Source organism: Hemibagrus wyckioides, linkage group LG03, assembly GCF_019097595.1.
Source record: "Hemibagrus wyckioides isolate EC202008001 linkage group LG03, SWU_Hwy_1.0, whole genome shotgun sequence".
Taxonomy (NCBI): domain Eukaryota; kingdom Metazoa; phylum Chordata; class Actinopteri; order Siluriformes; family Bagridae; genus Hemibagrus; species Hemibagrus wyckioides.
This window is the reverse complement of record NC_080712.1, coordinates 17,732,340-17,747,629: the sequence shown is the minus strand read 5'-3', so window position 1 is coordinate 17,747,629 and position 15,290 is coordinate 17,732,340. Positions and strand designations below refer to the sequence as shown.

At 36.6% G+C, this 15,290-nt stretch overlaps 2 protein-coding genes across 3 annotated transcripts; one reads left to right on the top strand and one right to left on the bottom strand.

Annotated features, from left to right (window-relative positions):
- Positions 1-1,644: 1,644 nt before the first annotated feature.
- On the bottom strand, positions 1,645-5,228 carry rps24 (ribosomal protein S24). 2 transcript variants are annotated; one of them, XM_058386649.1, is made up of 6 exons: positions 5,146-5,228; positions 4,235-4,300; positions 3,945-4,154; positions 3,671-3,784; positions 2,139-2,158; positions 1,645-1,715 (listed from the first exon to the last, which is right to left on the bottom strand). In XM_058386649.1, exons 1-5 carry the CDS (start codon positions 5,146-5,148, stop codon positions 2,153-2,155), a joined length of 399 nt encoding a protein of 132 aa, XP_058242632.1. In that variant the 5' UTR covers positions 5,149-5,228; the 3' UTR covers positions 1,645-1,715; positions 2,139-2,152. The 2 variants fall into 2 exon arrangements, with proteins under 2 accessions (XP_058242632.1, XP_058242633.1); XM_058386650.1 differs by lacking the exon at positions 2,139-2,158.
- A 2,303-nt stretch (positions 5,229-7,531) lies between these two features.
- Positions 7,532-15,044, top strand: LOC131346913 (microsomal triglyceride transfer protein-like). Its single transcript, XM_058380708.1, has 19 exons — positions 7,532-7,674; positions 7,755-7,948; positions 8,228-8,403; positions 8,560-8,685; positions 9,321-9,428; positions 9,639-9,758; positions 10,127-10,266; positions 10,819-10,969; positions 11,276-11,424; positions 11,497-11,665; positions 11,765-11,872; positions 12,018-12,227; positions 12,384-12,595; positions 12,728-12,825; positions 12,988-13,109; positions 13,454-13,681; positions 13,905-14,029; positions 14,200-14,370; positions 14,466-15,044. Exons 2-19 carry the CDS (start codon positions 7,882-7,884, stop codon positions 14,608-14,610), a joined length of 2,625 nt encoding a protein of 874 aa, XP_058236691.1. The 5' UTR covers positions 7,532-7,674; positions 7,755-7,881; the 3' UTR covers positions 14,611-15,044.
- The last annotated feature ends 246 nt before the right edge of the window (positions 15,045-15,290 follow it).

The following is a 15,290-nucleotide window of genomic DNA, read 5'->3' as shown; positions in this document are numbered from 1 at the left end:
CACCTTTAGCTGTCTAGCAGAGGCCTGCAGGTTTTGTGCCAAAACAGATTGGTATTTAGAGCTGTACATGATTCCCCTTTTTTCCTGAGTCGTAGCTAAAAAGCAGCAGCAAAGCATAATGCTGCCACCACCATGCTTCACTCTGAATATACAGTAGTGTTCTTGCACCAAAAAAAGACCATATCTTTCTGGATTATGCAGAGCAAGGTCGACTTTGGTCTCACTAAACCACAAGACAACCTAACCTATTGCCCAGACATGTAAAGAATACAAAAGATCGTTATAACATGCAGGGAGTGACCAGTATTGGACAATATTATTGCAGCTTTTCTGATGATGTTGTAGGTCTCTTGGCAGCCTCCATTAGAGGTTTTCTTGTCCTTTTGTCAGTTTTGAAGGGACTGTTGTTTGTGTTGTCATTACGTTGCCCCATTTTCTTCATGATGATGGCCTTCACAGTGTTCCAGTAGTACATCTGATTTTTTAGTATACCTTTGTACACCTCTCAGGACTGATTCAGGACTTTTTGACGAGATGCTGTACGTGCTTTGTAACCTCTTTGCAGATCTTGGCTTCAGAAGCTATTTTTGGTAGCAAACTAACATTCTGAGAACATTTCTGTAACATCCTTTAATGGTATCATTATTAAAACTTCAAGTAGGAATATTGTTTATAATCAAGAACAGTCTTATAATTCTGTAAATGAAAAGAAATCCTGTTCTACCAATGAGGGGGGCTGATCACTGTTAGCAACACACAAATACACCCAAATATCAACCAAAGAGCCCAGGGAAATATTTAAGCAGTCGTCCACCTGGAACTATGCAGCAGCCCTAAAATTATTACTCATTTCCTAAGCATGACACTACTGTACATTGAGGTGATGCTCAAGTGCTTTTACAGAGAAGCAGAATCCTAAAGTTAGTGGTCACAAAAGCCTGTATAACTTTCTCACTATTAGCAGTCAAGTCTGTCCTGGGCCATTATGTACTTTGATAACATTTGATATTAGGACTGACATCAAATTTATTTATACATGAACATTTCTTGAGGCAGTTTAATTTAATGCAACATCCAAGTTAATGCTTTCTAAGCAGCTGAAGTAGAGAACAGTATGCACAATATAATCTGGACATTGGAGTTTTAATGGGGGAAAAATTCCCCACCCCACTGCTGGTCCACCTTCAATGATCTTGCAAAAGTCAAATCCATTTACAAACACTGTTTCTCTCTCTTCTCACCATGTCTGAACTTTTAAAACAGCCTGGGAATTTGGGAGCAAGACTGACACTTTCAATCAGCAGATGCCAAATCAATCAAAACCCAAGCCACCAGTTTCTGCCAGTGTGTTGAACGCTCACTTTCACTTAATCATGTGACATGAAAATAGACGAGTGGAAGAGTTCATGATGGAGCTACTACTGAGTTAGTGTGGACCAGTTGGCCAAGACTAAGTTTTTTTTTTTTAAATCTGCTTCACTGCTTTGAAACCTTACATCTTTCTCTTGGGGTCATTTTCTCATACTGTTTCATTAGTATAGTGTTTTGTCCTCATTAACGTTAAAACACCAAGTAAAAGTACAGTGACCATAGGGGATTACACCAAAAAATAAATAAATAAAATAAAAACCACACAAACCCAGCCTGTTTTTAGAAATTTATTTGCAGACAATATACAAGAACATTCAGGATGATGGTCTCCCCTGAAGGTCTCACTGTTGAGAGAAAAAAAAAAAAGATTAGAAAACTGTCAAATCTGGTACAAGAAGAGACTACTGCTATCTACTGCTGCTTCTCTATGCACTCTACAGGCACTTTACTACAAATATCAAATGCTAGAAATTGGGAGAACTGATGAATCTGGTAGTCACACGTGAGCAAACATGCAGTTCATCAGCTATTATAAAAACGTTACGAGTTAACTGAATGTCATGCTGCTCTTAACAGTGCAGGTCAGAATTACCAGTGACAATCAGCATTTTTGGCTTTTACATGGTCAGATACAATAATTACACACAAACTGCATTTTACTAGGATTTTCTCTAAAGGCAAAGTATTAGGATTAACATGCAGAGCACTCCAACTAAATGAGGTAAAAGTGGATTGCAATCAGCACACCATGCCGATTTCCGCTCTACCTTTTCCTGACACCTCATTTCTGAAAACATCCAGGAGGAGCAAAACAAAAAAGGGCATAAAATGTGGGAAAGTATGAGATCCATGTTCAATAAATGTGTGCAAAGAACTGCTCAGGTTGCTTTTAACCTCCTAAACGCCAAGAAACAAATGTCTGGGGGCGCTAAAGGAGCATAAGAGGTTAAATCACTAACTTGCCAATAAATGTAACTATTCAGGTCTGCATTTCAACTATTCAACTTGAAAGCCATCAGTGCCTTTTATTAGCAGGGTAACGTATCAAAGATCTAATGATTACATCACAGTGGTGGACAAATCAGCAGCCTAGAAGCCCAGGACAAACAGACTGTCTGCACTACTGTTTTTATTCGTAGTGCCTGGCGGTTAAGTAGGTTGCTGATGAAAAACAGCATTTTTATAACAATGATGCACTCTAAAGCTACACTCTTCATTTTATTAGAAGCTTGTCAAAATATTAGCCAACAAATTGACCATCATCCAGGGGGTGCAAATACTATGTGCTGCCTTTAACTAGCTCTACATTACAAATTACTCATTTGTATGCAACACTTGCAACCCAAGCAACCAACACACGAGACTGAGAAGCACATCAGTGTTCTGACTTGTTAATATACGACTTGTCCACCGCTGCATTACTACTTCAGCTCATTTCATTAGTGCAAACAATTACACTAACTTTAAAGGAAAAGTACTTTCAAATAAGATGAAATGCACAAATTAACCCCTTAGAAAATGTAGCTGAATAAATAAGACGTTTGATATCTGAAGTTTGGATCTTGGCCTCCATCCCAATGCAGTTAACAAGCAAGAGTAGACCAAGTTATGCATCACACTTCAGACCACACAGCCATATCATCTGAAACAGACTGCGATCACATCTTAAACTGGAATAAAAGCACACTGCATAGTTCAAATACTAGAAACCGTCCTAAAGCCCAAACCGCTTTATTACCCAAACTGTATTTCCCACAATTCAGACACAGGGAGGTGTGGCGCTGAATGCGGCATAAGGTAATGCAGGGTATTTACATCGTCTTGACTCTTTTTTCAAAATTAGTCTTGTGCTAAGATTAAGCAACTGCATGACTTGGGGCAAATCTTATCCTTCTAGCAAAATCTAAAACTTCAGACACAAAATACATCTTAGCTGAGGAGTTACATTTAACATAAAGGGGAAAATATTGCACTTTTCATTGACAAACTTCTCCTTTAACTCAAGTGGATAGATAGTAAGCCTCGACAGACCTGAGATAATATGCACACGGCATGTCACTTAGCTCTTCTATGATTATTAGGAAACAGAGATCTCACTCCAGTAAACCTTTAATAGCAATTAGTCTACTTATACAAGATTTACCTTTTACAGTCCGGATGTACAAGTGAAAGGAAAGATGACATTAAAAACATAGGAAAGGTGAGAATAAAAAAAAAAAGAAAAGAAAAAGACTGACAAGTATGGTATGGACAGAACTGAGGAAGCTGAAATGAAAATCTGTAAATAGATAAACATTACCTTCTTGCCAGCAGCACCAACAGAGGCTTTCTTGATGCCTCTTACTTTCTTCATTCTGTTCTTTCTTTCCTTGCGCTGTTTTCTGGAGGTCTTTTTCTTCTCATAAAGACCATGCTGAAACAACACACACCACATGTTAAAAAAAAACCTGACTAACTAAACAGACATCTGTAATTTAGCTACACAACAGTCATTTGCAAGTGTTCTATTTTACTGGATTAAAAGCAAAAAAAATAAATAAAATAAAACTAAAAAGCATGGAGTAAAGTCTCACTCTGGCCAGTCTGTATTTAGGCTCATTCTTCTTAGCATAGTCCAGTGAATCGTAGACCATGGCGAAACCTGTTGTCTTGCCGCCGCCGAATTGAGTCTTGAAACCGAAGACGAACACTACATCAGGTGTGGTCTTGTACATTTTGGCAAGCTTCTCCCGGATTTCAGTCTTGGGGACTGTTGCCTTTCCAGGGTGCAGGACATCCAAAACCTGTGAAGGAGAGCAGGCATTGCTCAAGTATCACTAGGACATGGTATGGTCTTAATCACTGGGATTGTTTAATCTCTTACCATTTGCTTCCTCTGAAGCAAACGGTTTGTCATGAACTTCCGAGTCCTGAGTGTGACACTGTCGTTCTGAAAAAGAAAGGGATAAAATGATCATGCACAAGTTATTCAGTCATATGGCTAAAGAAATTAAAATGAATGACTATTTCATCAACAAAGATACTTATTTTACTGACACACTGGAACGTCAACTACATTACATTTACATTTCTGGCATTTGGCAGACACCTTTATCGCTTAAATGAGCAGTTGAGGGTTAAGGGCCTCGCTCAGGGGCAGATCGGTGGACCTGGGACTCGAACTTGCCACCTGCCTTAACCACTACCCTTCTACATCCCCAACTACACTGTAAAGGCCTGATCACAAGCATCATTTACTAAAACACTTTCCACACAGAAATCCACTTACATACCACTACAGTCCAAAGACAAAGAACTCAACACTGAAATAAATAAATAAACTATAGTGAAGTTCAGCTGCGAGGCTTGAACAGGATCCACGATGAAGCAGAAATCACTTGGCTGGCTAACTAGCTTAGCATTCGGCTAACTACACCTAGCTTATCTTCTCACACATACAGAGAGATTAGCTACAATACTTAAAAAAAATAAATAAATAAAAGTTCCCATATCTTAAAAACAATTTCAACAATCCTTCTTTTCTTCTCATCCTGAATCGTAATGAGAGACGAGCCCGTGTCCTGAACGCTGACATACAGCGTGAAGCTAAACACAGAGCCACAGCATTACACTCTACACTAAATACACTTAAACAACTAAATTCACCTAAATACAGCCTTAAAACATTCAGAGACCATGTGTAGAATTTTATTACACTAATTGGGGACAGTTGGTGTTTATGATTGCTCGGATTTTATTCGATTACTTTCTGCATTTTAATTCGCGGAAACTCACCATCTTGGCGTCGGCTCGCTCAGGGACGAGAAAAAGGAAGGGGGACCTGTAGGTGGCAGGCAATATGCCTGACCGGATCGATGCTTTGGGTGGCCGCGATATTGCCTGAGTATATAAAGAAGACGAGATGAAGAAAAAATGTAGTCACTTCTGTTTTCCTTTATTGGGAATTAAGGGATTTCTGTATAATCGGAAATATAAATAAATGGTTTCTTTTCTTTTTTTCCCCATTATAAAAACACATAGACCTATCTATTTGTGAAGTCAATGTTCCTACCACTGAAGATCTGTAAACATTACATACAAGACTTGATAGTTAGTCTTTGCACACAACTAAAGTATTTTTAATTTAATAATTTATTGGTTTTTACTTTAATAAGCCCATCCTAGATAGTACACTGTTACCCAGTCAAGGCTATGGTCTAAGGCATTAACTCACTATTGAAGAATACACAAAAAAAGTTGTTTATGATTCTATAGCTTGCATTCCTAGATATTTTATGTCATCAATTTGAAGGTAATAACCATGTTCACACAACGTTGCTGAAAATGATGGTTGTGGTTCTGGAAACATTTTTTTAAAATGATTTCCAATTGGTTTTCTGGAAATATAACTTTGTCCTGTTTCTTATGGTTCAGAGAACATTCCCCTACTGTTTCCCTAACATAGATAGATAGATAGATAGATAGATAGATAGATAGATAGATAGATAGATAGATAGATAGATAGATAGACTTTATTGATAGTTACAAGATACAACAAGATACAACATACCATATACCATATTTTATATCCACTTTTGGGTTACCCAACTGAGCTTATCCCTTCTGTATAGGCCTACTATATATACTCATCATTACTTACATGATAACCTAGACCTGATGTTAAAGACATAAGCATCAACGTCCTTCTGCGAATTAAATTTTGTTGCTTACATTTTCATATACCTGTGACATATTAAGATAGTAATATAATATGTTGATATGAATGAGCCATATGTGTAAAGAAATCTCAGGAACTTCTGATATGATAGAAGATGAACATCAAACAAACTAAACTTCAATTATTTCAGCAAACTTTGTACCCTTTACAACTGTTGTGGCATAATAATGTATAATACATAATATCTGGTGTTCCCCTAAAAGAACAGATTTGTTTTTGGTTCCTCTCTCCTCATGTGGTCTCAGGAGGATTTCCCTGACAAGGTTGCTTCCAGCTTGCTTATTAAGATCAACATATGGACTTCTGTAAGGCTACATCATGACAAGTTCTAGTGTTAAAAGCGCTATACAAATAAAATGAATTTCGAACTGAAAAACTTAAAATAAAGCTGGGGTTTTCAGTCATATCTGAAAAAGATTGGTGTAGCTGCAGTTTTTTTTATTCCAACTAAACAGCAGTCCTGTTTAATTACTTGTTCTTGGTCTGTAAATGGTTGTTTCACACTAGAGCATTGCAGATAAGTTTGAAGACCACTGGTGTAAATGTGTGATACATTCAAATACCTCCCAACAGAGTTTTTAGACTGATTATATTCTTAGTCCGTGGCCCAGTATTGATATATTCATTGATAGACTTCTAAGTCACTCTGAATGAGGGTGTCTGCCAAATGCAGTAAATGTAAATGTAAGTACAACATAGACTTGAGGACAGAGTAAATGAATTGACTCCATTATTCCACTACTATCACGTATAGGTATTAGTGGTTTAGTGTAAAGCTTGTTTGTAAATGCAGAGCTCCTAGTGTAGAGAAACAGACTGTTACAGGAGAACAAAGAATATTACAGTAATTGTGGCATGTAAGTGGTGGAATAGCTGCACTCTTGAGTTTTGCTTTTGTTAAAACACCAGAGATATGGAAAGAACCAGGTGAAAATGAATAGCCATGCTTCAGAGAATTTAGATTAATACCTTGTTAATCAAACTCAGAGGTATAGAAAAGGCTTTTAGTCTTAAATATCTTTTGCAAGGACATCAGATAAAAATAATTTCCTGATTTTCTGATCTTTGGGAATCACTCAAAACTCCAGAAATCCTAGAGAATTAGTCAAACATACAGCCTTAAAATGTGATGTCTAGATCCTACAGCATTAGATTTCTTCAAGTTTAAACAAATCAGGAGTTCACTGAGAACAAATTTCAGTAGTATCATTGTGTCCTCTGCCACTATCCACTTTATCTCAGGTTTACTTACAGATAAGACAAAATCTAAATATTTGACCTCTGCTAAGGTAAAGTTAAAGTTTATACTATGGTTTATACTCCAGTTACTGTAGAGTTAAGATAAACTCCCAGTAGTGTGACACTGTGACTTCAGTTTTGTCATGGGACAGGTCAGAGGGACCTTTTTTGAATGCAGCCAATCCACTAAGCCAATCCGCAACCAGGGAAATGAGGAGAAATCCCAATAAAGAGCTGTGACGTGGCATTACTATCCACTTCACCTCTGTGCCACATAATACAATGGTCATCTTTAGTTATTGCTACACAGAGAAGTAACTGATGCCACTGACTAAACACTAGTTTTGGTGAGATGCATATTAACGTGGTTCAATTCATTACAGAAATTTAAGGCACAGTACAGATATATAATATGTGTCTCTTTCAGGCAGATGTTCAGTTTCTATATTGCATCATCTCAGTTTTCATTGGTAAAGCAGTTTTGTTGACACTGGCCTTTGTCAGACTGACCGAGTAAACCTGCCAGAGTACTCTTTCTGCTCCAGTCCAGAAAGATGAAGTCATCCATTTATTTCACATTTTGCTTCCTTCTCCTAATTGGAATTAGGAACACTGTAATGGGTAAGACATTTTTATTCTTATCATGAGGGATTTAATGTTCCTTCAAATATTTCCCAATATTTATTGTCTTCTTTTTGCTTAATGAAGTTTCTAATGTGGACTTTCTAACAGCTCAGCATGCATTGCTGAAAGACAACTCTTTCTCATTTTGATACTGCTGTGCTATACTGATTTCTACAACTTGCTTATGTGTCTAATAATACCTCTGTGAGTCAGTTACCACTTTTGCACACTCTTGTACTGTGAGTATAAACAGTCCTGGTGTTTCGGTTCCTCTAGGTACAGGCCTCCACTTCGATTCTGAGGTTCTGTATGAGTATGAGTACAGCACGTCTGTGGTGGCGGCTCCCATCTCTGTGGATTTTAGGGAAGTTACTACGTTCACTATGCAAGCAGTCATACACATCCATTCGCTATGGAGGAACAGCCAGCAAGAGCAGCTTCTGCACTTACAAGTAAGTTTTTTTTATTGGAAATGAAGGATGTTTAACTGTTCATTGTTTGAGGTATATAACATTTATTGTCCCAATATTACACGTCTTGCTTTTCACCTGCAAGGGTCTTGTTAAATGGTTCATTTATTTCTAATGTTGTTTACACACTTTCTGCAGATTAGAAATATAAAACTTATTCCCAGTTCAAGTGACTCTACCAGCAAACCATTGGTCCTTGGTGATATGGCGACTGACACTGAACATTTTAAGGAACCATTTCTTGTGCATATCCGCTCAGGAAAGGTATTTCTTTTCTTTACATGGAAAAATCTGTTAGCTTCCACCTAGTTGGAATAAAAAAAACTGCAGTTAGTATGTTTTTATAGATCATATTAATCAATCATTCAAATATTAATCTTGATAATGATAAAGTAATAAATAATGAATAAAGCTCACTGAAGCAGGTACTATGCATTTAAAAGACAGTAGATTGTCCTTACCCTATTAAGCTAGGTTATATATTATGTTCAATATAGAAATGTACAGTGTCCTCAAGAATTACTGGCACAAGCAAAAAAATAATAAATCAAAGGAATAACATATTTAATATGTTACAGTTTGATCTCAACCCACAGGGAAATTACAGAGTTTTATTGAAATAATATTTCTTTAAACAGGGAAGCTTTTTAGTATTGCAATATCTTTCGATACTGGTTTCAGAACGATCAACATCTGACATAAATTGTATTTGATTATCTCTGTAATTTGTCTCTTCCTCTTTCTCTGGTAATGCATTTCTAAAACTAATGTGAAAATCAGAATCTACAGGCATTTACTAAAGGATTTACTGTAAATATAAAAATCTCCAATTTGTCATGTAATGCCTTTGCCAAACTTGTGTCCAGTAATGTCCAGTAATGCCTCTGGGATATGTTTAGATTGAAGGAGTTTTTGATGTTTCTTCTGACAACACGGTCAGCTTGAATTTCAAGAAAGGATTGGCATCGCTGCTCCAAATCCAAGTTCAATCTGGAATCATTTTGGAAGTAAGCTGGAAAATAAAATTGCTTTTCTTACCAAACTCTTGTTATGCTTGAAATCACTCTTGTTTTGCCATTTTAGATACTACAGTTATAGTTCATTGCTATGTTATTCACTTACAACTATGTAGTTGTATTTTTCCATTTTACTGAATTATAGGTGTACAATATACATGTAATAAAAATGTTTTTGGCTTATAACTCATTTCATTTCAGGATGATATTACAGGACAATGCCAGGTCTCATACCATATGTCAGAGAATGAAATCATCAAAGTCAAACATCATGAAAACTGTGAAAAGAGAATGGCTGACCCTACGATGTTTGCTAACCAGGTATAGATATTCCATATTTTGCAGTCATAAGACGTTTGAAATTAAGGTCGAACTTATTTTGAACTGTGTAACAAGTACGCTGCTCAGATAACACGGCACACAGACCAAGGGTCATGTCAGCTTTTTTTGGGCAATCAGTAATGTAAAATCTTGAACCTCAGAACAAATTTCCCAGCTACACAATTGACATTCTGCAATAGTAACTGTTAACAGCTAAACTGAACACAATATAATTAATAATGTCGCTACACCATATTCTATTAAGAGCAGACACATACCCTAGACTTAGGGTGGTACTACAATGTCTAAGAATTATCTAAGTGATAATAAGTCTAATGGGGTTGTCTTAAATATTTTTGTACCATTAGTTCCTTAGGGTGAATTCAGGTGGGAGATCTGAAACAGTCTTCACCATGGATGGTAACCACATAAAATCAGTCATTTCAGAGGAATTACATTCACTGGTTTTAGATGAACATCCTACAGTCGGAATCCACATTTCCTCAAGGTAAGCTGCATGACTGTTTGGTTGAAGCCGATTAAGTTTAAAAGTATATTGTGTTACAAGCAGAACACATTTATTTTATAAGATTAAATCAAGTCAAGTAGTTTTATTATCATTTCAGCCATATACAGCTGATATAGTACACAGTGAAACATGCATACATAACACAACATACATAACACAACATACATAACACAACACAAAGCTAAATAAGACCTAGACAGGACTACATAAAGGGCATGTGTGTAAACAGCACAAGACAGTACAATAACAGAACAATAGAAACAGTAAGAGAGAGTACACGGCTCTTTAAAACCACAGAACTAATATTGCACTACAGCATATTTTTTAAAAGAGCAGACAAGTACCGTAGTGGCACTGAAACTTCTATGAATTGTGATATCTGTGTTTGTCCTTTATGAGTTCAAGTGGAGATGTGAAACAGTTTTCTCTGTGGATAGTAGCCATATAAAATATACAGCACAGAACAGTACAAAAAAAAATCATGATTGTGTATAAGATTGAATTTGGTGAAATCTGTGCAATTGTCTTTAGACAGGTTCTGCAGCTTTTATCAAGACATTCGGGTGCCAGTGAGGCACAGGGAGCACTGCAGGACATCCTCAGCTCTCTCAGAGCAGGCTACGTGAATCATACTGTTCAGGCAATACCTGCTACCAGACCCCCTGCCACAAACGGATATTCAGTAAGTTATGATGATTTCTCAAATTGTAAATCCACACACACACACACTGAATAGTGTGGTGTAGGCAGGATTTATTTTCTTTATAACAGATTATAAAGTTAATAAGTCGTGCCTAAACCACACTTTTCAATATAACACAATATAATCTTATTAACTTTAAAGAACTTACTTATAACCTGTATGTATAATAAGTGTTATAATAAGTGTTTTTAACAACTCAAAGAACACATAAGTCATGTAAAATAAATAAATTAATTAAATAATACAAAAATACAAACTTCACTTTTTGTTGAAAATTTCTTTTAGGGTCATAAAATCCTAGATCACTTGAAAGCAAAAGGGCAGAACGCTCAGTCACAGACAGTGGACATGTTTCTCCAGCTGTCTAAATCCCTGCAAAATCTGGAAATGGCTGAAATTCTAAATCTTTTTAAAAAGGCTCATGCCAACTTTGTGTAAGTATAAGGTATATAGATTATGCTTGTTTCTGTGTCATCAGAGTGATCAACTTATTATGATTTCTTTAGTCCTGTTCTGATAGATGCGGCAGCAGCAGCCTCTACACCCGCTTCACTGGAGGCTCTCGTCTCTTTCCTCAACATCACAAACCCAAAGACATCACCTCTGCTGGAGAAATTCCTCTACGCCTGTGCATTCTCTTCTCAGCCATCCACTCATTTAATTAATATCATCACTGTGAGTGAAACAGGGTTTTATTCTCTAGACTGTATGTACTATTTAGTGATTATTAGGAACTTTTATACATAATTAGATTGTTGAATGCTTGTCTTCTAGCGCATCCTTACACACACATCTGGACAGTGGAAGACTCACGAAATGGCTCTCATTGCTCTTGGTACAGTAATTAGAAAAATGTGTTCTGCAGACATGTGCCACATTCAGGTAAAATATATGACTATGGGGTTTTTTTTTTGTATGTTTTTATATTTCTGTTTATAAACAGTATTTGAAATTCATCACAGCATTACAGGGATGGAAGAAATCAAATGAATGTTGAACTTTCCACCTTTTGTATTTTACTTCCCAGGAGGTTGATCAAGCTAAGAGATTTATTGTGAAAGGGCTGAGTGCATCCACTGAAGAAAGGGAAATAAAATCATACCTGCTAGCCCTAAAAAGTGCTCGTCTTCCAGAGACAGTGCCTGTCCTTCTCCAGTATATTGATCGCTCTAAATCTCTATCAAGCATTGTATTCTCGGCATTGCAGGGCTTTCCGCCTCAATATATCACAAAAGAGGTAAAATCAACCTTTTACTTTCAAAGTCTTGTAGCTTTTGAAAGGCCAAAGTAAAAAACAAACGATTAAACTGACACCTTTATATCTAAATGCCACACAAAGTATTGCGTGCATGGATAATTACATTCTGGTATAAACGATATACTCTTTCATTAGGTTAAGGAGCATGCCAGGGACATTTTTATCCAAAGAAAGAAGGCTTTTCCTGCTCCTGTGCGTCTGGATGCTGCCCAGCTCTTGCTTATGTATGATCCTCTGGATATAGATGTCCGAGAGATAATCCTGAAAATTGCAGAGGAAAAGCCTGAGGTCTCCAAGTTCCTTACCACCAAGATTATGAGCATGCTACAGTCAGATTCTCCTGCTAGGTACCATAGGACCTTTAATTATCTTAATTAAAGGATTTTTCATCACCTTGTCCTCAGTATGATGTTAAAGGAATTTTGATCTTCCTCTGCTCATCAAAATCTGTTCACCTCTCTCTCTTTTTTTTATTTTAGAAATGTCATTCTTAATGTATTGAAAGATCCAAAGATAAATAATTATTTCCATCTTGCACGACTTGGTTGTTCCTCATCATACGCTGGACTGATGGCAGGTATTAAACGTTTCCGTTCACTTCCCAGATTCTGATCGAGTCTACTTTTTTTCTGATCCACCTAACTTTATATGAAAGAATTTAAACTGAGTGAGAATAGTGCTGAATGTGCTTTGTGATATGAATAGAATTGTTCACATGAAAATGTTTAATGCTCCACAGAGAACAAGAACATGGTAGCGTCATATGATTTTGAATTTCTCTTCTCTGAGTCTGGAGTCCTCAAGCAAAGTAACAGCCACTTCTATGCTCAAACCAGAGGGAGACGTCTGCATTTACTACAGGTACAAAAAGCAACCGTAATGTTCATTAGCATATTTATGATGTAAATCAATTCTAAATGTAAAAATTCTAAAGAAAAAGCAGTTTTAGGGATGTATAATAAGGTATTCTGAAGGTCAATTTTTCATTATTTTTGCACTTTTATAAACCCAGCAATGAACTGAACTTCATTAAATCACTACTGCACAGTACTGTTATATTACTGTATAATTGACAGTTACCATGACAACTGAGATTTTCCTAAATACACAATACATAGAGTATTCATTGTCTTCATCTATCACCTAGTGAACATTACAAGGAAAAAAAACCCCAACATATTAGCTTGTATTTTGGTACCCCTCAGGTTTCTCTAGAAACAAGTGGACTTGATTCTCTATTCGGGACTGAAGCAACTAAAGGAGCAGAAGAGGAAGAGCTAATGGCAGGAATGTCAGCCATGTTTCTAGGTGTGCAGATCCAGCCCGTTGTCTTCTTCCAGGGCTATGCAGACTTGATGAGCAAGTACTTCTCAGCAGGTGAAGGACCAATGAACATTATCTCTGGAAATATTCTTGTTCTTGATCACAGACAGGTAAACATTTGCAGATGCATTTACTTTTCAGTTCTTCAATAATTGAGATTTTACTCCATAATTCATCCTGTTCTCAAAAGACTCTCTGACAAAAGTCATAATAATGCATTCCATAACTATGACATCAAAATCAGAAATGATCAGAATATTTAAGCATTTGTAAAAAAAAAAAAAAAAAAAGAAATAATTCAAAGCCTAACTTAAAACTCTTTATCTCTACCAGAGTCTTATTCTCCAGTCTGGACTACAAGCTCAGGGTGTTTTTCATGGAGGTCTTTCTGTTGATGTATCAGCTGATTTGGAATTCAGCTTATTTACTCAGGAGTCTAAAAGCTCTGTCAATAACAAGTATGTAAAATTCTCTATATATAGCCCAAATATGAAATGAAGTTAATGAGCGTGTTTAAAATCAATTTCTTTATGCCTTTCATTACTAACACTTATAATGATCCATAGATGAATCTTTCTTTCTTGGTGAATTCATTAAGAAGATTCAGCAATCTGGTGCTTTTTCTTAGGTTCTCACTAGTTGTCAGTGCCAGGGCAGAGGTGGACGCTACACTGATGAGCACTACGGCTGAGACCGTGGTGAAGATGGACCCTTCTGTCAGATTTGTCACCACTGTTAGCTTCTATGACACACCTGTACAATACTGTCTGCAGCTTGTCAAAGAGCCTCTGCTTTACAGGTAGGAGAATGTAAAAGAATACTTGATACTAATATTGAAAATGTACAGCTAAGCTTATGTTCTATTTGAATTAACCTTTTTATTTTCCTCCTCAGAGAAAGAGTGTCTTCCCAAGTAAACTACCAGAACACACAAAAACTTGTTCAGCAAAGCAAGCGAAAATGGATGGTTTCAGGAGAAGAGGCAGCACTCCACAGAGACAATTCAAAGATGTGTAGAAATCTGCTTGACTCCATATAACGATAAAAAATAGAGTCTGGCAGGTGGAAAACTCAAACTTTGTGGCTGTATATGACTACACAGGTTTGTGCTTCAGAGACTAAAAAGACATCCCAGGCAGAGGATTATAACAAATGACACCTTGGACAATTCAGACAAGCGAGAATAAAAAATCAGTAATCAGTCAGTCAGTCAGTGTATGCTGTATTATGCTGTAAGTCTAACAGGTAGAACATATGTAAATAATTGTTTACTATGGTTCAGTATAGTTTTAGTGAATTTGTACTTTACTTGAGATTGGAAAATACTCATACCTGTACTCTTACTCATTGTCATTTTCACTCTATTGCTAATTATTAGAAATGTCTGATATCATGCCTTAAAACATTATTTTCTCTCCCTCAATACTCTGATTCAAACTGATTCACCTGTGAAGTCCAGTTAGCATCCTGTTTCTATACAACAGACACTATAATAAAAAAAAATACTCATGATTGGTGTTGCCATTTTCTAAAAAATAGTCACTCACCGAAAACCCTGTACACAGTATATTATAGAAATATTCATTCACTAGCAACAGGAACACCTGTACTTTTACTCACTGTAATTCTTCAAACATACAATCATGTTGCTGCAGTGCAATGGACACATATAAAGAGCTTCAGTTCATGTTGATATCAGAATAGGGGAAAATGTGATCA

What these genes read in the sequence shown, in the direction of transcription:
- rps24 (XM_058386649.1), bottom strand. An exon ending in TGCTTCAGAGGAAGCAAATG is followed by an intron (nt 4,155 to 4,234) that starts GTAAGAGATTAA and finishes TCTCCTTCACAG; the next exon opens with GTTTTGGATGTCCTGCACCC. An exon ending in CTAAATACAGACTGGCCAGA is followed by an intron (nt 3,785 to 3,944) that starts GTGAGACTTTAC and finishes GTGTTGTTTCAG; the next exon opens with CATGGTCTTTATGAGAAGAA.
- LOC131346913 (XM_058380708.1), top strand. Translation starts at nt 7,882, where the DNA reads ATGAAGTCATCCATTTATTTCACATTTTGCTTCCTTCTCCTAATTGGA. An exon ending in ATTTAATTAATATCATCACT is followed by an intron (nt 11,666 to 11,764) that starts GTGAGTGAAACA and finishes CTTGTCTTCTAG; the next exon opens with CGCATCCTTACACACACATC. An exon ending in CAGTCAGATTCTCCTGCTAG is followed by an intron (nt 12,596 to 12,727) that starts GTACCATAGGAC and finishes TTTTTATTTTAG; the next exon opens with AAATGTCATTCTTAATGTAT.